The sequence below is a fragment of the Hippoglossus stenolepis genome, chromosome 3 (genome assembly GCF_022539355.2).
Source record: "Hippoglossus stenolepis isolate QCI-W04-F060 chromosome 3, HSTE1.2, whole genome shotgun sequence".
In the NCBI taxonomy this organism is placed as follows: Eukaryota; Metazoa; Chordata; class Actinopteri; order Pleuronectiformes; family Pleuronectidae; genus Hippoglossus; species Hippoglossus stenolepis.
In genome coordinates, this window is record NC_061485.1 from 27,228,904 (window position 1) to 27,254,344 (window position 25,441).

Genomic DNA, 25,441 nt, shown 5'->3' on the forward strand with positions numbered 1-25,441 from the left:
CAAGTTCTCCATGGTTCTCCTCACCTCCTGCCCAAACTTGAAAAGGGCCTGGTTAATAGGACGCACAGTACAACTCACTCTTCTTTTCCTCCCTTTTTATTTTCAATCCACTTAAGCGCACAATGGAGGTTTGATGTTGATTGAAGAATGTTCACAGTTTTGTTTTTCAGGGTTAATCAGAGTTCTTTTTTCCAGGTTGACAACCTTTAAAGACACAAATAAGGAATTTCACAATATATAATAACATAATATGCATTTAACTGTACATAAGTACATACAAAATAGAAAAACGTAATACTCTTCTAAACAATAATAATTACATCACTCGTAATCAAGGTGAGTCAACTTGTAACCTTTTTTATTAACTTATATTACTACCATAACAAATTTCCAATAACACAATCAGATTCAATCAGTGTGTTTTCTTTTCCCACACCAGCAGTGTCTTTGGTTAGGCCACGAGGTGAACGCCGTCCTCTCTTTGTCTTTCTGCTGAGACGCCAAGTGTCCACACAGGTTTTCACTTTTCTTAATGAGCCGGGGGCTTGTTGTTTGTTCTTTTTCTAATAGCTCCGCCGGGAACGGCAACTGAAAGTGAAACCTGCTGGTTCTTTTGCGCTACGTTATTCTGGTTTAAAGTTTGATTCTTATTTCTGCCTTGTGTTCTTAGTTGTATCTCAACATCTACACTGATGTTAACAATCATATTAAGTCAGATATAAAAATAAATCCTAACAGTGCTTTTACATCTGCCTACAGGTACCGGGCTATAAATGAATAAATAGATCCTGATGAAGCTGGTGGCCAACTATAGTCAGCATCCTTAAGCTCACACTAATGCGAGGTGAGTAGGTGCGAGTGAACTTCCTCTGCAGTGGTCAAAACAGTGAGGTGACAAACACAAGCTAGGTAGCTAGTGCTATAGACTATGATGTGAATTAATCTACATGATGTATAGAGTATATTTAAGTCAGACCACTTATGTTACAAATGTTTATTACAGCATCAGAACATAATAAGTGTTTGGCGTCTATGCTCTGACTTCATCACTTCACCAGATATGATTAAATAGATATAATGGGAGTGATGAGCGAATATGTATAACCCCCCTGTCTGATCCTACAGGTGGATGCTGGGGTGGTGGAGGGGCTGAATCCACCAGCACCAATACTGACACAGCAGCAGGGGCAAGCAAAGGGAGTGATGCGAAATATTTGCAGTTTGAATAGACCGCCAAATTGGGAGGGTGTGTATAATACAGGGTTGTGGAGAATGTGGAGTATGACATGGTTGGATGGCGAATCAGAGATCGTGATCGTGGATAGTGGTGATGGATAGTGTTCATGGTCGTGGATGATGGTCGTGGATAGTGGTGATGGGTCGTGACCATGGTGGTGGATGATCATGACCATGGTGGTGGATGATGGTCGTGGATAGTGGTGATGGATCGTGACCATGGTGGTGGATGATGGTCATACCATGGTGGTGATGATGACCATGGTGGTGGATGATGGTCGTGGATAGTGGTGATGGGTCGTGACCATGGTGGTGGATGATGGTCGTGGATAGTGGTGATGGGTCGTGACCATGGTGGTGGATGATGGTCGTGGATAGTGGTGATGGATCGTGACCATGGTGGTGGATGATGGTCGTGGATAGTGGTGATGGATCGTGACCATGGTGGTGGATGATGGTCGTGATAGTGGTGATGGTCATGACCATGGTGGTGGATGATGGTCGTGGATAGTGGTGATGGATCGTGACCATGGTGGTGGATGATGGTCGTGGATAGTGGTGATGGGTCGTGACCATGGTGGTGGATGATGGTCGTGGATAGTGGTGATGGGTCGTGACCATGGTGGTGGATGATGGTCGTGGATAGTGGTGATGGGTCGTGACCATGGTAGTGGATCATGGTGGATCACGGACTATGATTATAAGACTGCTTGATAAACAATATGCCTACTCACATATTCTACAACTGGCAATAACTCCTCCATTTCAATTGTCATTGCTGTCCATTTCATCTCAATCAGACATTTTCAAATGTATGAATAATTTAAATATTGACACACCTTTCCATTAGTCTAAAAACTGTTTCTTCTAATCAATCTTTTTCCTCTTGTTTAACCAATGAAATGCTGTCTTTTCTCTCTTCTTAAACCTTTTATATTTGAATGTTGAGGTTCAGAGTTTCAGACAGGTGTCACAGACACATGTGAAGCACAGATTTTTATATGTTGGATGTTTGAACATTTTTCTTAGCAATAAGGAGTCTTGCAACTAAACAGTATGTGTGCAGTCTGTTCATCAATTCAGAATCCTGCATGTAAAAACACAGCATCATGCTGGTGCATGCACCGCCACCAAGTGGCAGACACAGAGTACTGCACGTCATTTAACACCAAACCCCTCTTGCACATTGCTCGTCCCCAGTCGCCACCCGTACAGCACACAGAGCTCAACGTCACAAAACAAGTAGTTAAATCCGTATAAAAAGTAGGTTGCCTTTATTAGAAGCTGGGAAACCAAAACATCATCGTTGTTAATACTTTTTTTGTAAGACCACAATATTGCCATTGCATCATCGCTTCGCACTTTTTCCACAACATGCAAAAGATTCAAGAGTTCAGCGTTCCTTTATCCACTACTGACAAAAAGTGTCTCCACTTGGTCTTCTGTAAGAATCACAACTTGGCGTACATTTTTACATTGCCAGTACAACGGAAGGTAGATAGAAAAGAAACATCAAAAAACAGTACAACAGAAGTCGTAGAATGGATGAGAAAGGAGAAATTCATAGCCTTATGCCATGTGCCTCCGGTGGGATGATGGCGAGGACTCTCACTCAAAGCCCTCACTGCTGTGAACTACAAGACAGTGTCTGATCCTACTGCAAACAGAGCTCTCCGAGCTTTACATCGGTATAAACAAAGTTTTTTTCTCCCCCTTATGCATTTTCTTGTTTGTATCCAATTGTCTTAAAATGACATTAAGGACTGGGTGCCAATTTAGGACCTGAATATAGAAAAAACACAGTAACCTTTTAATGACAGTCATAAAACAATCAAATGTGCTTCTGAACCAGGGACTAGGTTCGAGTGGGTCCTGTTCACATCCAGGACTGATTTCTAGTGCAGCCTTAGGACCAATCACAATTACTCCTGACCAACGCCTAATAAATGAGGTTTAGTTCCCAAGACCATGAAAGCAACTTTTTCCTTTTTTTTGCTTTGACATCAAACACTACTTATCGCAATAAAAGACAATCTCACAAGTGCTGCACCTGATCTCTGAGTCACTAGTTTTGAGATCATTTATGGCTTTGGATGTTATGCTGATCGTACAAATTGTTGACTTGTTGTAAGACTAATTTGCTGCTTGTAGCAAAGACCTAAAACACAAGGACAGATTACATTCTCAGGCCTCCAGTGATGATATCAGAGCCACTACTGAAAACTCAACTCAATGAAAATTAAGGCATTAATAGACAAATGAACCCCAGATACATACTGAGCTGCCCATTTCATCATTTCAACCCTTTCTGAGCCTCAGTACTGTACCACTCTGGATTTAAAAATGTGTCAGCTTGTGAAACACGAACGTGAGCAACAAAAACTTCTAAGAAACAAATGGACATGGATAGCAACAGTAGGGGGCAGAGGAGAAAGAAAAGAGCAGGGACCGGAGTGAAGAAGGGAGGGATGGCTGGTCCAACCATCAGGCAGAACAGATTGGATAGGGTCAACTTTTTTCTTTAAAATCAAGATACATTTTATTTCTTTTCTTAAAAAACAAACATTACAAAAAAAATCTGAATAGAGAATTAGAACAATGAACCAACAGGAGAAAAAACAACATTCATTTTTTTAACCCTCAAAGAACAAACCAAAAAAAACTAAAAAAAACATCTCTTCTTGCATTTCGTAAAAACAACAACAAAAAAGATATAGGGGTGCCTGGCACAACAGGTTGAATGAGAAGAAGCTGCAGCCGTGCGGTGAGGGGAGGATGATGTGATCTGAAAAGGGACTCGGATGCTTCATGTAGCATCATTCGAAAGCCAAACATGTAACAACAGAAACCGTCCCACACAATGCTATGGGCCGAGAGAAACAAAAGAAGCCATACCCTCTTACAGGAAGTACCCCACAGGCATACGAAGTTAAACAAGTACATAAAAACACACATGTTGGCTTGAAATGTGTTATAGTGTCAGACGGTCTAGTAGCAAACACTCAGCAGTGACCCATCGCTCTGCCACTAACACACTTTGATCAGTTTGATCTAAGAAGCTGCAGCTACAAGAGAAATACTTTTAAAAATAATGCGCTTCATTCTCCACACAGCCACACAAGAGGTCAGGGCATGGATTTGTCTGAAAGAGGTTGGGTTCTTTAAAAATTAAATTAAAAGATGCCGCTTTAACTGAGAACAGTTTTAAAGGTTTAAAATAAGAACTAACTAAAGTGGCCCTGTTAAAACATACTCCTGGTTTAAAAGCACAAGTACCAGAGAGGTTAAAGGCTTCAGCCTTGTGTGTGTTGACTTTGTAAATACAGCGCTCTAGTTACTGATACTGGGGAACTCGGAACAATACTCAGATATCAGTAAAGTGAACAGGGAAAATATAGTGTGGCCAGTTGTGTCGGATCCCAGATGATCCCAGGAGATGGGTAAAAGAAAACCTGGTGAACTTGTGTGTTCACGATGGGGACGGATGCTCATAAGCACTGAGCTCTTCAAAAGGCAGAAACTCAGAGACTGAGTTTTTAAAACTAAAACCAAGAAAAGAAATGATGAACACAGAGGGAGGGAGGGGCTGACTGTCGACAATATATGATCACATGAGCACAATTTCTGAGTCGAGGTGCGGGGTGGGGCAAACAAGAAAAAGCACACCAAGTCCAAACTATTGAGCCAGGCCACCGGGAGGAAAAAAACAACAAAAAACTGGGGGGGAAAAAAGCAAAAAAGAGAGAAGAGACAGGGAGAGACGTGGAGGATGGGCGTCAAACAGGTACCATCTTCTAGTCTTCTCCAGAGGGTGCCTCCTCTTCTGAGCCATCCTCCTCCTCTTCGTCTTCCTCCTCATCCTCTCCTCCTGCGGCCTCCTTCGTCGTTTTGGGGGCAGGGGAGGTCTCTTTCTTCTCAACCTCCTCCTCTTCCTCCTCCAGGGGACTCTCGGGGTCCTCCTCCTCCTCCTCTTTGGGTGAGCTCTTCTCCAGGGCCTTGGCGCTGGGGCGCCCCTTTCCCTTTCCTTTCATTGGGCTGGGTGTCACTGTGGGGAAGAAACACAGAACAGTTAGTCATCATCAGATCCAGTCTCACTATTGATGGGTAAAATCCCATCAAAGTCTTTATTCTAGAAAGGAAGTATTTAACATAAAAGGGGAAACAGCCTGGCTCTGTCCAAATTTTAGATACATTTAACATGTTTCAATAAATAAAGATGCTAAAAGGTGTATCCTCAGATTTAAGGATAAGGGTAAAGACAAATTGCAACATTTGAAGTTTGGTCCAGTGATCATCTACTTAAACTTGTATCAATCTGACCCATGGTTTAACCAAGCTCAAGGCAACTTGAGCAGAAAAATAACAAACTAACACGAAAACAAGTATATTCTGTCTGATCGTGTGAAGAAGTTTAAACAGGACAAACTAAATACATAGGTAGATTGCAGGGTTTCTCCACAATGTCTGTGGCTGTGATTGGACGTCTCACCTGTAGCCTTTAGTCGGGGTTTGGGGCTTTTCTTCTCTTTCTTTTCTGGCCGTCCCCGTCGAATCACCTTCTTGCTTCTCTTCTTGGAGCGACCATAGTCACTGTCATCGTCATCCTCCACCGTGAAGTCCTCATCGCTGCCAGACTCGTCGGCTGCACACAGAGATGGGACATATATCCATCAGTTTCTACACTGTGAGGTAATTGATTTGATTACAAGTTCCTGTAATATCAGGAATTGTATACCTGACATAATCTTTACAGTTAACCAAGTCTGCTACCAACAATTATTGCAAATATTATAATTTTTAAAAGTGGATTAAAGTAACAATTCTTTTTTAATAAATTGTTGCAGCAGTACATACGGTCCAAGTAGGGTTCTTCTTGTTCTTCTTGCTCTTCATCCTCGCTGCCTCCGTCACCCAGCAGGATCTCCCTCTGTTTGGACACTGCCTTGGAAGCCGCCTGGCGCACTGTACGCTTTCGACTCACTTCCTTGTCTTCATCACTGTCCTCTACAAAACACAACACACACAATTTTGTACCGTTTTGTATGCATGGAAATTCCCTCCATCAAAATTTCTACTCAGACACATTCACAACAGCAACAAATCCTCTGCAGGATTGAGCTGAGGGGTGGTGGGGTAGACAGAAGCAGGATGTAACGCATTCATTCCATTGCGGAGATCACATGTTTTTGTTTACAGCACATAGACACCGGCATCGGCTCACATCACCACAAACTCTCTTAACATCTTTGTCGGTGCCTTCTAAGTGTAGTTGTTAGAAGTGTCATCAACCCCCCACTCACTCATGATGAATCCTGCATGGGACCCCTGCTGTGTTCTCAAATAGGCTCCCCAGGACTTTCTGCGGACTTTATACTAGGGTTACAGGCAGGGAAAGTCAGCAGAAATTCACAAATACACTTACGCTGGAGAAACTGCAGAGGATCTCTGGAGCGCAGTGCATTTCTGAAAGCCATTTTAGTCTTAAAGAAGCTGAGTAATCACTAACAAAAGAGCCAGATCAGATTGACTCGTACATATTAATAAACATGTCATATTCAAGCCATCCTCAAAGAGTTCACACTTGTGGCAAGTAAATCTCTCTGTATCTCACAGGTTATCTGTCTGTGGTGACATTCCTGTGCTGCACAAAAACCCCAATGTGTTTTACATCAACCAGGAAGTTTGCCAGAGCTGAGGAGGGAAGCGGCTGTAGTGACTACAGGAAGGAGGAGCCTATGGTGGGATAAAACCTATGGAGCATCCAAGAAAAGTTTCTGATGCTCCACGTAACAAAAAAAACTGAGAAAAGGATTACAATTGTTATCACTGATGAGTGCTGACAGAAAAAAGGGCACTAGATTAATCATAAAAGATGAGATGCCATCAACATTTATGAGTTCTGTTTAATGTATAAACAGTGCATCTTTACATTTGACATCATTGTCCAGCAAACAAACTACTTAAAAAGATTCAATAAAGCAAATTTCACACTACACAACTTTCAAAGTCGTCTGATTGCTGTGCAGTTCAAACTAAATGACTTGCTGTGTCGTAATCAGGAGTCTTGCAGTTGTTGTGAGTTCATACTGCACAACTGACACACTCCTTGACCAGAAGAAACACTGGGTCCCCAAACTACGTTTAATCACAAAAACACACACAAGGCCCAAGTGGCCTGAATCGCACAGGCGAAGGGGCGGGCGGGGGTCACCTGGCGAAAACAAACATGGTAGACAGCTCCGATGGAGGTAGTCAGAGGAGGGGCAGTGAGGTATTAGACCTCACAAGTACTTGGGGTGACACGTCTGTACAAGCTAAACTTTATGGGTCTTATTGTAACCGGTCTGTGTTATGCTATTAGAAGTTATTGTAGCCTGCAGCAAGGATGATGAGCAGCTGACAGATGTCTGCTAATCTCAACAATTTCTAACATAAGTCCTCAGGCACAACCCACAATCACTCAGAAGACATCACTCGAGGCAAATTACTCACTCAGCTACCTCTATACTTTTTCACACGCAGTGCTACTCAAAGCTACTTTACATCCCTTTAGGTTGATCAAATTAAAACCTGAAGCAGGTTGCTGAAAGAGATTTCAAAAAGACATTAAATTGTAAATGGTATTAAAATCTGAACTAATTCTGGCCTCGAGTTCAATTATAACATTTAAACTGTAAATTTAAATGGTCAAGATAGTGTGGGGTTTTAATCATGTGGTTATTGAACTTAATGCAACTGCCATAATTTCAATGTCTCCACTGTCAATTTTTAGATCTATTCTTCTCTCTATCACTGTCAGTGATTACCTGTGACCTCCTCCATCCCATACACCTTCAGTCTTTCTATCCAGATCCTTGGTCGAGCCACTCATTATATTCTCTTCATCCTATTTAAGCACCACCAGTGTCCGGCTGTGAGTTTATTCCTATACTTCAAACAGCCTCGCACTCTAAAATCATGACATCACAAGGTCTAAATCGACAAAAGACTATTTGATTTCTCCATGTGCAGGGCGATAAAAATGTTTTGATTTTAATTTGAAAATTGAGGTTTCTTGTGGTGGACATGGATTCACAGCGTTTAGTAATTTAATCTATGGTGGTAACAGGGGTGCACCTAGATGTGCTCAAAGGTCTCTCTGATGTGGAAGGCACACAGACTCAAGAGTGAAAGATAAGTTCTCATGTGAGAGAAGGAACTGCATTGCTGCCACAACTGCAGCTGAAACTATGAGGTCTGACTACCTGCGTGGATGGTAAAAACGGAACAACGCGAGTGAAGACACGCTGCAAAAAGCATTACATACAACAAGTTAGAGTTCTTTTATGTTATTATGAGAAGTGTAAAAAAAATGTTTTGGTTCATTATGAAACTGTGGTGGGACAAATTAGAATATGATGGGCCACCACAGTCTACATAAATAATGTGAAACACTGCCCATATACTGTGTTTAATGAAGAATTTATCCATAATTTAAAGAAAAAAACATGTTACTATGTAGAAGGAATAACCTGGATTGTTACCTGCAGGCCGTTTTCTCTTTGGCCCTCTCTTGGCGGGCTTCTCCACCTTGGGTTTCTTTCCCTTTTTCCCTTTCTTTTCTTCATAGTCGCTTCCTCCATCTTCATCCTCCTCCTCTCCAAATTCATTTTCTTCCTCCTCACTGCCAAAGTCTTCTGAAGCAGTGAAACAGGGGTAAGTCAGTGAGCTGATCAGTTGCCACTAATAAAAGCCCTGCAGTTTTCACAGAGTGCCGGAGCCAACCTCCTTGTCTAAATCAGAAAACAAACGGACTTACCTGCTGAATCATTTTTGGGTTTAGACACCTTTTCATCAGATTCCTCACTGGAACAAAGAATAGACAAAAACAAAGTCTTATCAACTGGAGGAAGTGTAGCCTGGCTACCAGGATCATGGTACAGATTTTACCGTATTGTTCCTTATCTGGAACAATACTCAAACATATGGATATGTGCTGACAACTGCTCTTAAGTTTGTATCAAAAAGCTCTTGAGCGAAAAACAACACATTGCTACTATATTTTTTCTCCAATACACTGAACAACATGAATTCCCTCGTATTAGTTCTGTCAGGTGCAACACACTGACATGTAGATTCAACAGCAAAATTATCCCACAGGACTTCTTTATAATGGGGAGGATTTTTGCTGCAGAATATTAAGACAGATTGGCATGTTGGCTTCAGGCATGTCCATAGATTGTTGTAGGAGTAAAAAGGGTAAAATACATCAACTCCGACACATTTCCGCACATCTGGCTGCTAACACAGGAGCTGCTGTACCCTAGACCCTCACGGCCACATCTGCTCCTCTCGGTGTTGATATTGTTAAACCACAGATAGCGCAGGATTGATTTATATCCGTGCAACATATGTGAATTAAAAAACTCTATATCACTAATCACTATACAATCAGCCAATTTATCAAGATTGTCACAGCAGTAAATGTACTATATGAAAAGTGTTATAGCAGTCTCTTCTAGGGACTCACCTGTCATCCTGCGAGTTCTTTGAACGCTTGTGCTTGGGCTCACGAGGGGCTGGGCGCACCTTCTTCGGCTTATTATCGCCATACTCCTCATCTATGGAGAAAGGACAAGATTTCCATCTTTCACTCGCTGAACCCAACAAGGACAAGTTCTCAGACAAATTGTTTTTTGTTCAAGTCTCTAGACATGTCTTTGATTTGCAATGGTGATTATGGGATGTCCGCTATAGTCCTCTATTGTGTTTTGGAAGGGCCTCCCCAAGCCTATGTGACGAATTGTTGTGAACCAACCGTGAACAATGCCTACGACTACATTATAGAGGAGATGTGCATAAAACTTGACACAATTGTTATGCTGAGACACAGTCAAACTGCATTTGCCTAATGTGAAGTTTTGACCTATTACTGGTCCTCAAAAGCATTAATGTCAAAACAGGATTACTGAACAAAGAGACTTGGGCCTTGTTCAGACTGCCTCCCCAAATCCTTTATTGGACTAGATGCCAAAAAATACATGGGATGGGAATTTTGCTAAATATATTCAAACCAATGGGTGGTGGTTTTAAATGGGATTGCAACCGTTTACAGATGCGCCTTAGTCTGTTTGAATCAGATTTCAAAGCAGTGTTTCCGCTTGTAACATTTTTGCAGCTTGCCATGCCAAAATCGTATCAAAACGTTTGGTCGCAGCCAGGACATCAGGTTTAAAGTGACCGGTACAATCATGATCCGACACCATTGATTAATAACTAAATAGATGTAATCACCAGGTTGTGTGTGCAGAATGACGAAGACGAGCAGACAGACAGCCACACACACAATCTGCGAGGAAACACTGGAATACTAACCTAATACAATACAAAGTTAAAAGCTCATCTAAATCTTAACCATCCCATACAGTTTACTGAGCTGGTAACATATATTCTGTGCCAAATGCTTAATTTTCATTCAAGAGCAATTTTTGTTAACAGAGCCAGAGAGTCTATTTAATTTATTGTTTTGCTTGTGTGTGGTTTATTTTATTTGACTGAATATTCTTTAGAATTAAAAGTCAGTATAAAATGGTTTCAAAATGATGACAATATAATTTATCGCAGTCATTTCTGGGACAATATGTCGTCCAACAAAATGTGTTATTGTGACAGGCCTAGCTTAATATTTTAATAATGCACCAAGTGAGATGTTGCCTTGCACAGTTAACAGCTTTAGTTGGCACCAACTCGTTGCTGGTAAGTAAGAACCGCTATGTCAGAGGCTGGGGCGGGATTACCCTGACGTGTAAATAAAACAATGAATGTGCAGCTATGAAGAAAGATTTACTCGTTTAAGAAAAGTATTGACCATTATGTGATGATCAGTGCCTATATTGTGGCGTCATTTTAAACTATGCCTCATATTTGACGGCAAAAGCAACCACGTGCCGTAATATAGAAAATTGAGGATGTGATACATTGAGATGCATCGCTGTGCATTCGAAATATTGACTGAATCGTAATCAAATCGAATCATTGGGCTAGTGAAGATGCACTCCTCTAGTCATCAGCGTCAGAAATAGTCCACATTTGAATAATGTGCAAAAGCTTTTTATGTCTTGCTCTTAACAATAGACGAACGTTAATTCCTTGAGTGTCGCCATCTTTGTTTATATTTTCTACAAGCAAATCTGAAAGATAGGAAATATCAGTGTGGGTCAAAGATTATAGAGCAGCATGATCGACAATTTTTACTCTGACTTCAGCGCTGCGCCCTCTATTGGAATCCCCCAGTAACATGCATAGCACCGAAGCGAGCAATAACATTCACCACCAGCCGGTTGCCTACACTTATGCATGATTAAAGGGATAGCTCACAGAAAAATTTAAATTCACTCTGCAATAGTCCTCCTCAGAATCGCGTTCACGTAGCCTCGGAACACCGCACACACTCTCGCCCAAGGGGGCACGCGTTCGTGTGGCTACGTCCGCTTTCTTCCCTTCTTGTGGTAGTGGACTTTTAGGCTAAAACATGGTGTAAATGACCTTGTTTTGAGTTGAATATGAATGTTTAGGCTTGCGAACACTTGGATGACACCCAATGAGCAGTATGGAGGCATGTTATGTTTTCTTTCTGTTTTATTACATTGGAAGAATAGGTCAACTTGGCTGCAACACTGTTTATCCCGGAAACTCCACAAGTGTTTGGTGGACTCAAACACTTCACCCACCCCTCCATCGGCATAGTGGTGAGTAGATAATGGGTGAATTTCAAACTATCCCTTTAAACAGCACGTACTAGTTATGAAGAGATTTTGCTGTACTGTTTCCACTGTGGGAGATAAGGCTTAAATATCTATGGATGGATTCAACAATGTTGATAATCTATAATCAGGTCCACTTTATAGTGATACTGAATTTTTGTTTCAGTTTTTAAATACTTTTGGATTTTATCTGTGCTGTTACTGCATACACACACACTACGTTCCAACACACATGAAACCTCTCTTACCTGCATCGTCAGACTCGTTGAATTGTGAGTAGTTCACCACTTTCCTGTTCCTGTGAAGAAGAACAAATGGTGCATAAGATTATATTTTCAACAGGACTTAATAGCTTCATTGCCCATGTCTGTTATTAGACATGTCAATGTATGCTGTAAGATGGGGGTAAAGGCTAAAAAGATGTAAATTCATCAGGCAGCATTTTTTCAGCTGTATTTTTTTTTATTATTTGGTGTAAGAGGCCACAAACAGCCTCCAGCTGGGGGCACTGAACTGGGCACTGAACTGGACACTGAACCAACCTTCTTCAATTTCAACGGCTCATTTGGCAAAGTGTACGGGGGAAGCCTCAGATGACACAGCCAACTATAGTTCAGGTAACACACACCTATAGAAATCTGCCTGGCACCTGACACGGACCTGAGCAACTGTTCAGGTTAAATGCCACTGTGAATAAAAAACACTAATACTTTTTAATGAAAGTCTAAGGTAATTGAAAATCACCCTTTAGACACAAATCATTAAGAAGAAAACAAAGGGTCAAATAAATGTAAATGCATTTTCTAAACCCAATTGCATCAAGTGCAGTGTTCACACTAAACAACTGGTGATAACCAGCTAGATCTGCCTAGAAAACTGTCTGTGGATAAAAAACACACTGGAGCAGTGTAGTGTGTGGTGGTGGTGGTGGCGGCGGAAAGGGACGGAAGAAGTGGTTAACAGCGTCATAAACCTTTACAAGTACCTAGATCACAACAGCAGGCCCACACACAACAGTAAAAGTCCCAAACATGAGCCAGTGACATGCACGCCAAGCTTTCCACACATCATCATTCACACCTCAATGATATCAGAGAGAGCAAGATACAATTTTTTCCAACCATTTTAGTTATAATGAGTCACCAGACAACAGTTCTTTTAAGGGATCAATATATGACGCAGCGAGTCTCAGTCATGGGCCAGGGACCGACATAACAGATGGCTCAATGGCGGCAAAAGGTTATGCAGAACAAGTTGATTGACCAGTTGTTACTTGTCTGTCCAGAATGACATCCATGTTCACTTCCTGTTCGGGTCTTATCCGTCAGGATTTTTTTCATCCCTGATTTGTCACACTCCTATCACGTGACCCTTTTCTGGAAGAAAACAAACGGTGCCATTCTCAACTTTCCAGACGTGAATGCAGCATAGATAATGAATTACAAGTGTTGCTGACCTTGTCTTTGCGCAGTTAAAAATATTCTGCACTTTATAATGCTACAACCACATGCCCAGTGTACGCGAATGGTCATGTGGTACGTTTCAGGCATGTTAGTAGTGACAGCTTATTTCTGATAGGGAACTAAAACTTGTCTGGATGGAGGTCGTTTCTGTTTCACATGTTATTTTAAAATGAAAATATTTATGTGGATGTGGGATCCCAATATTTCACCCATATAGTGAACTTATTCTTGACTCATTTTGACCTTTATTATTCTTATGCTTTGACTGTATTGTGTGATACTGGATGAATAAATTTCTATCGGGATTTATTATTTAACTATTCTTCTATGTGGTATGAAGATAAAAGTGCAGAGGACACATTTAACTTCATTTTTGTGAAGTAGGAAGAATTGGACACATGCAGTCAATCTGTATTTAAAGTCTATGGCTGTGACTTGCTTCAGGTAATATAATTGTTAGATACAACTTACACACTCAGTGCCTGGAAGAATGTGTTTGATTTAGTGTTTGCATCCTAGCCAAAATTTGGGGACTGCTTCATTATTCAGGATGTGTTTGGCTCAGGCAAGGAGGAATAACAACAAAATAATACTAATTATAATGGCACCCCTACAATCAACTGTACTGGGCTTGTTGATTATGTAAATATGCATCTTGTGTTTTAAGCAGTTTTCAGACATGACCTACGGATAAAGTCCAGAGAATTGGGTCCGGACTTTACCTGCACTTTGCCTTTCACACATGCACAACACAGCGGGAGGTTATCTGCACTGACGCATTAACAACAGTAACAAATACTCTGCATTAATCAGGTGAGAGGTGGAGCAGGCAGAGACAGGAAGTGATGTATTAACTCCGCTGCGGAGATCACATGATTTTCTTGACAGAGCAGAGACACTGGTGTCAGCGCTTATCGCCACAAACTCTCTTGACATCTTAATCTGTGTCTTCTACGTGTATGACACTGCCTCATCCACCCCCCCCCCACCACTCGCTCGCGGGGAATCCACTGTGGGATGCCCTGCTATGTTCTCACATTGAATTCTATGGACTTTATACCAGGACGCCAGGCAGAGATAGTCCCAGAAACTGCGTTTGCGTTAACACGCACCTCCTCCGGATAAGATACGGAGGAGGTGCTGAGTTCAGGGAATGTCTGAAAGCAGCTTTAGAGTGTAAAGATACCATTGAAATGTTTCTACATTAAGTGTTGCAATATAAAGCCCCATACAATTATCTGATTATCCTGTTAGATTGTTCCTTATAATTATAATTGAACAGCAAGCCAACAGCAGTTTCCATGTTTTTAAATGGCAAAATTGTACAGTGGAAACTCATGTGCATTTTTACTTTTAGTTAAGGACTGGGTAGTGTGAATTTTTTAAAGATTTATAAGAATTTTGTTTATTGAATGCTTCAAATAATGACGATAATGGTTCAAAAAATGTATCAAGTCTATGAACCTCATTAATTGATAAGAATGAAAGTTACTTTGGATTAGAAAAAAACATCCCTGACATTGACATGAAGCAAAGTGTAAGATGTCTCTGCCTGTTGGATTTGTTGGAGCTGCAAAAACTTGAGGCGTTAGATGGTGGTTCGCTAGGATGAACAACCAGCAATGTTATTTTAACCTGAGACAGCGATGGTCAAGTAAAAAATGAGAAGCTGCCGCTGAACGTTCTCTACTTGCTGAAGCTAATGATTATTGGGGTCTGAGCTTGGCAAACCTGTACCCCAACACAAGCGTAATGTGCACAAAAGTGCATGTAGTGTATAAATCTGTTCATATACAGATAATCATTATCCTTTTAGCAATTTACAAGACTGGTTCAAAACTTTAAACAGCTGTTCCAAACCATTGGCAATTGTTCAAAATGGTTGACCATATGAGACGAGAAGAGGGCTCCTCCATACTCTGCCATACATAAAGAAGTCAAGTTATTTAGATGAGACAATGTTGACACAGGAGTTAATGATAAAGCGATACACCGATCTGATCCATTGAATATAGTATTGGCAAAGACACCGTCTCTACTAAACAGATATTGGCCAAACCAGACCAATCTATATTAAAAGGTTACTTAAATCGATTTAACAATATAATGAACTGTCTCCCTTTTACATTGATTCCGTCACAAAAGGTTTTCCAACTCAGTTTGTAGTGTCACAGCAGACCCTGGTGTTTAATATGGTGTTTTATCACAGTGAATTCTACACACCAGAGTCCGGTACATGCCCACTTCTGCATACACGAACCAAAAGCTCACCACCATAGTTGACCTATTACCTGCAACGATCTCCAATGCCCGAGCAACACCGGCTGCTGTTGCACCACGTACCGGCTGCGTGTTGCGGTTGTAATCCTATGTACTCAAATAAATACCAGTACTATACAGTATGAAGCCGTGCATCTTCAGCTACAGAAAATATTTGACAATAAAAACCTTTTAAAAACAAATGAATGGATTCAGTCAACAGAAAAGCTGGAGTGCTTTTATTTTGAAACTGGTAAGCTACAGGAAGTGTTGCAAACATTTATGATCATGACATATTTGAACCTCTTTCAATATGCATTGAAACTGTGCAAAAAGATTATTTTCTCTGTCTATTCTGCTGTGAACTGCATGCAGAATGCGCAAAAAAACTCGGCGAGACCTTGAATCTCTAGAAGAGCAGTGGGACTTCCGGGGCTGTGCCAGCTCTAATCTGTTAACATAGCAATGCAAATGAAATGCAAACTGTTCCGCAGCCAGTGTGGCACGGGCAAAACCAAACCCAGACCTGATCCATATACCAGGGAACTTTCAACAAAGGCTACATGATTAGTCACTTCAAAATGTAGGTGTTATTTAAGCAGGACCTGCATAGTTATCTATTGTTTGGTGTATTGTTCTATTCAGATGTTCAAAAAAAGTCAGCTCCCACTTGTTTATGTATTTAAAACTGACATAAAAGATAAAGTTTAAACTAATTATCTGTTCACAAAGTAAATGTTCTCATGATGATTCTCAGCTCAGCCTTAATTCACTAAGGGGTGAGAGGTTTTGTCATAAGAAAAACCAGGGAGCCTGGTTTGACTAAACAACATTACACTGGTTAGATGAAAAAAAAAACTGTGCCTTTATCAATCTCTACTCAATTAAAGCTGTTGAATAAGAAACCAATGTGACAAGAGCTTTTAGGTACTGTAGATCAAAAGTCAGATCAGTGTGTGGGCTACCACAAGTTCTCTTTCATGTAAGGTGAGGGGTATTCAGCTGCAACATGCAACCTCACCACTAGATGTCTCTAAATTCTACACACTGTACCTTTAACTCTACACATCTCATTTGAAATTTCTCAAAATAAAATAATATAGTTCTGTAAAACTGCACACATTAACAGCATCTGACTCGAGTCAGGGCTAGACACAAATAAATATCTAGAACGCCTGTTGGGTTTGGGTCCGGCTCTGTTAGTTTTCTCTCCGGCTCGGACATGTTCAGACAAAAGAAATCGGCAAGGGAGTTTACCCACAGTTTGCCTTTCACACATGCACAACACAACGGAAGGTTCTCTGCACAGACACAACAGCATCCAATCCTCCGCATTATTGACAACACACAGACTCCGGCGTCAGCTCTTATCACCACAAACTCTCTTGACACCTCAGTCGGTGTCTTCTACGTATAACACCGCTTATCACCGGGAGATATTTCTTTTCTTTTTGTGTCTGTTGCATGTGAGAAGGGTCATCAACCCCCTCACACACACTTGCTTGCTTGCAGTGAATCTAGCTGGATAGCCTGCTCTGTTCACAAATCAAATTCTCTTGAACTTCTCCAGACTTTATACACGAGGCCAGGCGGAGAAAGTTGCTTACTTGGACATCTGCGTTCACACATGTACCTCCTCCGGAGAAAATACGGAGGATCTGCGGAGTTCAGTGCAGGTTTGAAAGCAGCTATACAGACATTGGTGGAATTCGTAGGTTAATGAGCACTTAAATGTTAATAAAGTAATGAACAGGCTTCTACTGCAACAGGCCAGGATATCATGCTATTACTGTTCCACATCATGGACGTGTGTATGGCGGTTTCATTTTTTTATTCAGAATTGCTACGCTCTAAAATCACGCTGGTGACCATTACTGTAATTCTGTTATTAATCACAGCCCATTCCACAATTTTACATACATAATACACCCCCATGTATATGCAAGTCAAAATAATGCATTTTAATTAAAGAACCAAGAACTGGCTCTGTAACTTGGACGAGGCTTCCAGACACAAAAAAATCGCGAGATTTCGAGGATCACGTTTACGTTGGATCTGACTGCATAAATCCACTTCTAATCAAGTTAAAGGCCATTTTGATTTGGATTAAAATGGCCTGAAGACGCCCCGTGCGTTTTAATCACTGAGGGGGGGACTTTTTGTAGTTATCCGCCTTCCTCTGACCTCAGCCTTAATTCACTGCTGAAAGCCTAGATCCGCGCGCCCTCGTTTTTCCGCCTTTCTTCTTTTCGTCGGTCCAGAAACTACAGACACGTTAAAAATGCGTCGTAATGGAGGCTGGAGCACGACGTGCCCAGTCTGCGCGGCAACCAGCTCAAATCCCGAGGCCGACCACCACCACCTCCTCCGGTGGTTTTCTCCCCTTTGGGTGGGGGGGTACTAGCGCTTCAGAGCTCCCTCTGGATGAATGGGGTCGCCATATTCTCATTCTCCGTGCGAGGGAGAAAGACACATGGAGGCCTGGTCGAAGCGAAGCCGCTAAACGTAGCTGCTTAAATCAAACCGACACATTTTCCGCTCGGCCTACACAGCAGAGCCAACAATGCACATCCCGGACCCATTTAAAGCATTAGAGACACGACACGGCGCGTTTCTCCACGAGACATGGCGAACAGTCCCCGCCGCTGGGATCCATGTTAGAGAGGGAGGCTGCACACACACGGCAACACACACACGCTCGCGGTGCCATTATTTTTTCATGAAATAAACAAATTCCCAGCCCATAAAACCCAGCACGGTCGAGGCGTGCACGTTAAATGCGACGCGTGCAGCAGCACGGTGTCGATATTAAGGTGCGGGGAGCAGAGGACACATTTAGCACACCTACCTCACGGGTCTTGACATTTTGCAGGAATACTGTAGAGGTTAAGGATGTAAGAAAGGGGGGAGAAGAAAAAAGCACAGGGGGGGGAAAGAAATATAGATTCCCGCTCTGCAAAACACCGAGGGGAGCGAGACTGACGCACGACTCCACCGTCCGAGCTAGCGCCTGAAAATAAAAAGGACGACAGCGACTTGTCCTCCACACGCAAATATTCTTAATTTTGTACCTTCAGCTACACAAAATGGTGAATAAAACAAACTGAAACTGCAGCCTGTGTGCAACCAAACCCGCGGCTTTGAGGGGTGGGACCTCAACGGCAAGCACCGCCCCCGCGGGGCCCTGAGAGGAGCACCGCGGCGCCTCTTGGCTCCCATTGGTCGATTTGAACGACGACTTGAATTCTGATTGGACATTTCGGGTGCTTATCAGAAGACGTTTAGCATACTGTTGCCCGCCTCCGACAGCAGGCTCGGTTGAAGCCGCACTGTTAAGAAAACAAAAAGAGGGCCTCAGTTTGGATGCAAACATTCAATTCAGTGAGGGTCCCACAGAGAAACATTGTAATTAAAGGTTAGAATGTGCACAGGCATTGTGCATATATGATGACAGAGCATCATGCATTTCAGGGATCTGACTGGTGTTTCTCACACTGAGACCAGCCCTCTACTGTTTCACCTGGATACTACTGCAGCATGAGATGCAGGCTGGAAGCACTTGTATCTATGGCATTACAGCTGGAAAGCCTGGAATATTACAGTTACAGGTTATGCACTTCTTTTACAAGATAAATTTAATGCAATTATGACAACTTTCATGATCTTCAGACTGTAATGAGAATCTCAGGAGAATAAATTCCCTCTATAATCAAAGTGGGGAAAATAAATAAACTAACATTTCTGCTCTCATGCCTTTATAAAACGTGTACACAGACGCAGTATTACCTTATATTTCAGATCGGCCTGGCTGCATGACCCTGCTCCTGCAAATTTTCTGTAGAAACATAAAGATTAATATATGGCACTGCATAGTATATATATATATATAATGTGCATTACTTCATCTGCACTATTTTCTATCTCAGATGTGATGTGTTCACTGTACAGTTGCAGATATACATTGTTGACCAATTGTTCTGACTGCAGAAAGTTCATTATCCTGTGGGTGCAAGTATTGCTATGGCTACGCCTTCATAAAACTAGGATGCCTCAAGAAAGCAGGGATTGTATTGCTGGCCACTGGCTGTCCATCACACACATAGGCCTATATCTGAACAAAGAAACATACAGTTTTTGAGCCATAATCACTATTGAAAAATATAGTACATCAAAGACTGCAAACCTCACCCATATACAGTTTTGCATATTCGAATTCGTATAGAAAGAGGTATATGGCATTTACAGCCGAGGCTAATGAATGATCATTCGTTGGTGGGCCAATAACAAATTTATCAGATATATGTGCACAAATCACCTGATGCAGGTGGATCTGTATTATGTTTGTAGTGTCTTGACACTATTTTAAAGGGATAGTTCACCCAAAAATGAAAATTTACTCATTATCTACTGACCACTATGACGATGGAGGGGTGGGTGAAGTGTTTGAGTCCACAAAATAGTTTTGTAGTCTCAGTGGTGAACAGTGTTCCAGCCAAATCCAATACAATTGAAGTAACTGGTGACCACGTCTTCAAATGAAAAAAAAAAAAACGGGGGAAATAAACATGAAGGCCTCCATACTGCTCCTGTGGTGTCATCCAAGTGTCTGTAAGCCCAGACATTCAAATTTGACCCAAAACAATGTCATTTACAAATGCACGCACACAAAAAAATGTTGGTGAATTATCCCCTAAATATGTTCTTATCCACAAACCATGATTATGTTACTGTGTTTTGCACCATGTAGCCTCCCTAATAGCAGATTATTGTGCTGAAATAGCTCAGGTGGCAGGGTTTCAGCAGACAATGACCTGCACTAACAAGAGTTGGACATCAGGCGGCAGGGATGCAAACATTGCAGCAGTCCTATAATTGCCAAAGAGTTCCTGCGGTTAGCTAAAATAGTTGGCAGGGTTTTGCTGGCCAAAGACCTGTGCCAAAAATACTTTGATATCATGTGATATAATAATAATATATTGTATAGCACTTATCTAAACGAGGTTACAAAGTGCTTCACACAAAAGTCCATGGCAAAAATGAAGAATCGATTGTAATAAAAGATATTCTGTTCAGTCAAATTAAAGAGCCAAATCATAACATAATAAGGTCGAGACCTTTAGTTTGTAGAGAAAACCTAATACTTCCCACAATGAGCAGCACTTTGGCGACTGTGGAGAGAGAAAAAAAACTCAGATCCAGACTCAGTGTGGGCGGCCATCTGCCTCGACCGGTTGGGGTGAGCAGAGAAAATGGGGAAGAGTGGAGGTAGGCGGCATAGAGGGAGTAGAAAAGAGAGAGAGATGGGGGTGGGGGTTGGGAGAGGGGGAGAGAGAGATCAGGAACATCACACTTGAACGTTGTAAGACTGATTGTTGTAATGAAAATTATTACAAGTCGCATGTTAGAAATGCTTTCCTGTAAAAATACGTTTTAAGCAGTGATTTAAAGATCTGTAATGAATTGGCGAGCCCAATCTCATCAGGCAGGGAGTTCCAGAGCCTCGGGGCCCTGACAGAGAAAGCCCGGTCACCTTGAGTAGCCAGCCCTGACCTAGGGACAGCCAACAGGGACAGGCTGGCTGATCTCAGGTTACGACCAGGATTATAGGGAGTCAAGAGCTGCGAAATGTATGTGGGGGCCAGCCCATGTTGAGCTTTAAAAGTTATTAAAAGAATCTTAAAACCAATCCTGAATTTAACTGGTAACCAGTGAAGAATTGGCGTGATATGAGCCCTACGGTTTGTCTTTGTTAAAATACAAGCAGCAGTGTTTTGAACAAGCTGCAAACGAGTTACTACGGATTGGCTGAGACATGTATACAGGGCGTTACAATAACCAAGGCAGGAGAAAGTTGTTTTTTCTAAGTCCGGGAGAGATACAACCGATTTGATATTAGAAATGATTCGTAGGGGAAAGTAGCAGAATTAAATGATTTGATTAACATGTGTTTTAATGTGCAGTACCAGCTGTATTATGTTACTTGAAATGTTTGCGAAAAATGTCCTGTTTCGGACCAAAACAGTAACAGTAGTTTATTGTGCTACAATAGCAAAGTTTGGAGAGCTTTAAACTTAAGAACTTTTTTGGCTTAAATGTGCCAACAAGAGTTCAATGTCAGGCGAATAATTTTGGAGCTGTCCAATTATATTTTGTGGAATGTTTATTTATTTTTTTGCATCATATAGCCTCCCTAATACAGGTTTATTCTGCCGAAATACTTCAGCTGGGAGAGTGTTGTACTGAAGATCTAAAGGTCCCTTGTTCAGTCCTTGGTTTTGGAAACTAATAAGTTGTATTCTCAAGACTTTGACGTTAAGAAGAAGAGACGCTAATGTTCAAGCAGTTCTGTTGTGTTTAATAAAAAGTTGCTGTGTTTTGCACCATGTAGCCTCCCGAATACTGGTTTATTCTGCCGAAATCCCTCAACTGGGAGAGTTTCGTCAGCCAATGACCTATACTTAAAATTCCAATTATGTTTGGAAAATGTTCCCCAAAATGTCTTATGTTTCGCACCACGTAACCCCACTAATAAAAATGTATTGCCCTGAAATAGCTTGGGAGACCATTGTACTGAAGATCTAAAGGTCGCTTGTTCAATCCCGGGTTAACTAATAATCCCCCGGGTTCGCTAATAATTTGTACTCACAAGACTTTGACATTAGGCGGAAGAGACCCTAATGTTGAAGCAGTCCTATTATGTATACCAAAAAGTACTAGTGGTTCGCACCATGTAGCCTCCCTAACAGAAGTTTATCATGGGTTTCGGCAGCCAATGACCTGTGCCAAAAAGACTTTAAGGTCATATGCGGGAGATGATAACGTTACACCAGCCGTATTATGGTAAATGGTCTGTATTTATGTAGCGCTTTTCTAGTCTTGATGACAACTCAAAGCGCTTTACAGTACAGTTTTTTACCATACACCTGTACCAACAACACTTTGAGTTCATGTGTGAGAGATGTTATAGTCCTCCAATTATGTTTTGTGAAATGTTCCCCAAAGTTTACTTTGTTTCATAACGCGAAGCCTCCCTAACACAAGATTGTTGTGCAAAATTGCTCATTTAGGAGAGTTTTAGACTAAAGATCCCTGGTTCAATCCCGGGTTTCGGTAGCTCATAATTTTACATAAGGTGGAAGAAATTTTATGCCACCTTTTATGTTTACCAAGAAGTTCCTGTCTTTCGCACTGTGTAGGCTCCTAACTGTAGTTTATTGTGCCGAAAAAACTAGTGGGCAGGGTTTCTGCAGACAATGACCTGTGCCAAGAAGACTTCAACCTCATGTGCAGGAGATTGAAACATTGCACCAGCCATATTATGTTTTGTGAAATGTTTACCAAAATATTTCAGTGTTTCACACCAAATAGCCTCCTTAGCAGCAATTTATTCTGCCGAAAAAGCACAGCTTGGAGAGCGTTAGACTAAAGATTCAATCCCAGGTTTCAACAGACCTGTACTTACAAGGCTGTTATGTTAGGTGGAAGAGATGCTAATGTTGCAGCAGTCCTATTATGTTTTGTGAAATGTTTACCAGAAAGTTCCTGTGAATTGCAGAAAATTAGGTAGTTCCACATTGTGGTAATATCTGTTTCTTTTAAGGCTATTTACCTAGAACGAGGCCTGATAGTTATGTTCACGGTTGGTGGGTTATGTGTTGTGGTCTTTTCCTGCTCTTCAGAGGTTTGTTCTATGAAGCAGAATTTGCTGTCAGGGTAACTTTAGGTTTACCTCAGGGTTTTCAGTCCTACGAAGCTCATTCACTTTGTATTAGGGTAAATCACCATGCCTTATGCTGAACGGCTAACCTTCTCCGGAGCAGGTTAAGTTGGAGATAAGAGATCAAGCAGTATAAAATCTTTGCCCACTGACCAATCAATTCCTTTGAAACATAACGTCACCGTTCTGAGAGGATCCCTTTGAGCTGGGAGTGGATTGTGAGTCTCTAAGGAGGACAAGGGTCTTCAGGGACCAACAAAATCCTTTTACCTATTCTGATGAGTATTTTTATGAAAGATATAGATTCTCATCAGAGGGAATGATAAAGCTCTGTCAGCTGCTGGAGCCCAACATAACCAACCTGACACAAATAGGAGCAATGTGCTCACAGTGTGACTCTGATGTCAGTTCACTTCTCCATGTCTGTGATTGGTCATACACAGTAAACCACGCCCCTTTCATGTGCATGTGCTCAGATCTTGACGAAGCAAACCTGGGTTGGCTTAAAGGGATAGTTCCCTCATTATCTACTCACCAAGTGTTTGAGTCCATAAAACACTGCTGGAGTTTCAGGGGTAAACAGTGAAGCAGCCAAATCCAATAGAACTGAAGATATTTGTGAACTATCTTCAGACATAAAAAAACAACAGAAAAAAAAGTTTAGATCCAAAGGTCCCTGGTTCTGTCCCGGGTTTAGCTAGCTCATAGACTGTTTTATCCATTCATAGCCAAACAGACATTGATGGTTGACAGTTGTTTTATGTCATTTTCATGTTGAGTGGCTTTTCTCCTGATGGCCACCACATTAGAGTTTTTTGCTGAAATCACTCAGCTGGGAAAGTGTTTGGCTTGGATGACTTGAGATCTCTGCTTTAGTTCTAACCTGTTTGTAAAATTGATGGTGGCAATTAGCTTCAAAAAGACTGTAGTACTTTGTGCCAGTCATGTTGCTATCAGGTAGAAAAAGCATAAAGTAGGTCCAGGTGCAACATTATTATATAAATAGTATGTCACATGAAATTCAGAACAGACCTCCGCTGTCCTTTGAAATTTTTAATAAAAAGGTTCCAGCGTTTGGCACCACGTAGCTTCCCTAACAGCGGTTTGGCATAAGAACTGTCCGTGGAGAGTAGATTATTATTATTATTATTATTATTATTAATAATGACATTTAACATTTCACATTTACAACCTACCATACATGGTTGTTGTTGTATGCGCCACCTTTCTCAGCACTGAATATGTTGAAATGAATGTTTCCCGCAGCACGGTAAACAGTAAATTGTCAGTCACTGTGTAGTTTATTGTGTTAACTCCAGAGATTAAAATTAGACAAAATTAAAAAAGCTACTACATTATGTTATTGTACTACAGCATCTTACACGTTTAGTTGGAAATTCCAGCTGAGTTGGCAGCTCTGGGTGGAAGCCACCTTTGTTTTTTTATGCTCATTGTATTTCAGGTCCACCCACACATGTGGTGAGCTTGAGCTATACTGTCCAATTGTAGGCTGAGCCAAGAGAGAGACAGCTTGTTTGGAATGTGAGTTATTCCTATAAGGCTGTGTGTATGTGTCTTTGTGTCAGTGTTGGAAGTGATGTAAAGTTGCGGAGTCCTGATTAGAATGCAAGGCATTGCTCAGTGTGTTGGCAGATGTGAGTGATGTGAAGAGATTCCTCGTCTCTGCCGCTCTCATTGTCTGTCTTACCTCTGCCACACCAGACAGACCCCAGTCCCATCCTGATGCTGTAGTGAGGAACAGGTGTGTTGCCATGGCAACCAGGGAACCGACTCTCACCTTTCACTGGGTGGAATCTGAATCAGTCTTCAGTCGCAGCTCTGTGTAGCTAAGTCCTTGAGCCTCAGAGACATGTGAACACCCTTGTTTGACGACTGATGGAGAGTTTGTGTCTTGTAGGTAGGGAACAGTACTGACCTGAAGCTAAAGACTGTCAATAATATAGGTGCATGTAAATCTGATTTCAACTGCAGAGTGAAAATATGATTTGCACTTCTGTTAAGCT

General features: G+C 41.5%; 1 protein-coding gene across 2 annotated transcripts; it reads right to left on the reverse strand.

Moving 5' to 3' along the window:
• Window positions 1–2,493: 2,493 nt before the first annotated feature.
• Window positions 2,494–18,858, reverse strand: nucks1a (nuclear casein kinase and cyclin-dependent kinase substrate 1a). 2 transcript variants are annotated; one of them, XM_035151844.2, is made up of 8 exons: window positions 18,549–18,858; window positions 12,227–12,276; window positions 9,746–9,836; window positions 9,035–9,081; window positions 8,760–8,909; window positions 6,091–6,240; window positions 5,726–5,878; window positions 2,494–5,281 (listed from the first exon to the last, which is right to left on the reverse strand). In XM_035151844.2, the coding sequence occupies exons 1-8, from the start codon at window positions 18,563–18,565 to the stop codon at window positions 5,031–5,033; spliced, it is 909 nt and encodes a 302-aa protein (XP_035007735.1). In that variant the 5' UTR covers window positions 18,566–18,858; the 3' UTR covers window positions 2,494–5,030. The 2 variants fall into 2 exon arrangements, with proteins under 2 accessions (XP_035007735.1, XP_035007734.1); XM_035151843.2 differs by having other exon boundaries at window positions 8,760–8,912.
• Window positions 18,859–25,441: the final 6,583 nt, after the last annotated feature.

Excerpts from the sequence above, each read along its gene's own strand:
- nucks1a (XM_035151843.2), bottom strand. Across the intron at positions 5,879-6,090 it reads AGAAGAACCCTACTTGGACC|CCGACGAGTCTGGCAGCGAT; the intron begins GTATGTACTGCT and ends CTCTGTGTGCAG. Across the intron at positions 5,282-5,725 it reads ACCCCGACTAAAGGCTACAG|TGACACCCAGCCCAATGAAA; the intron begins GTGAGACGTCCA and ends TCTTCCCCACAG.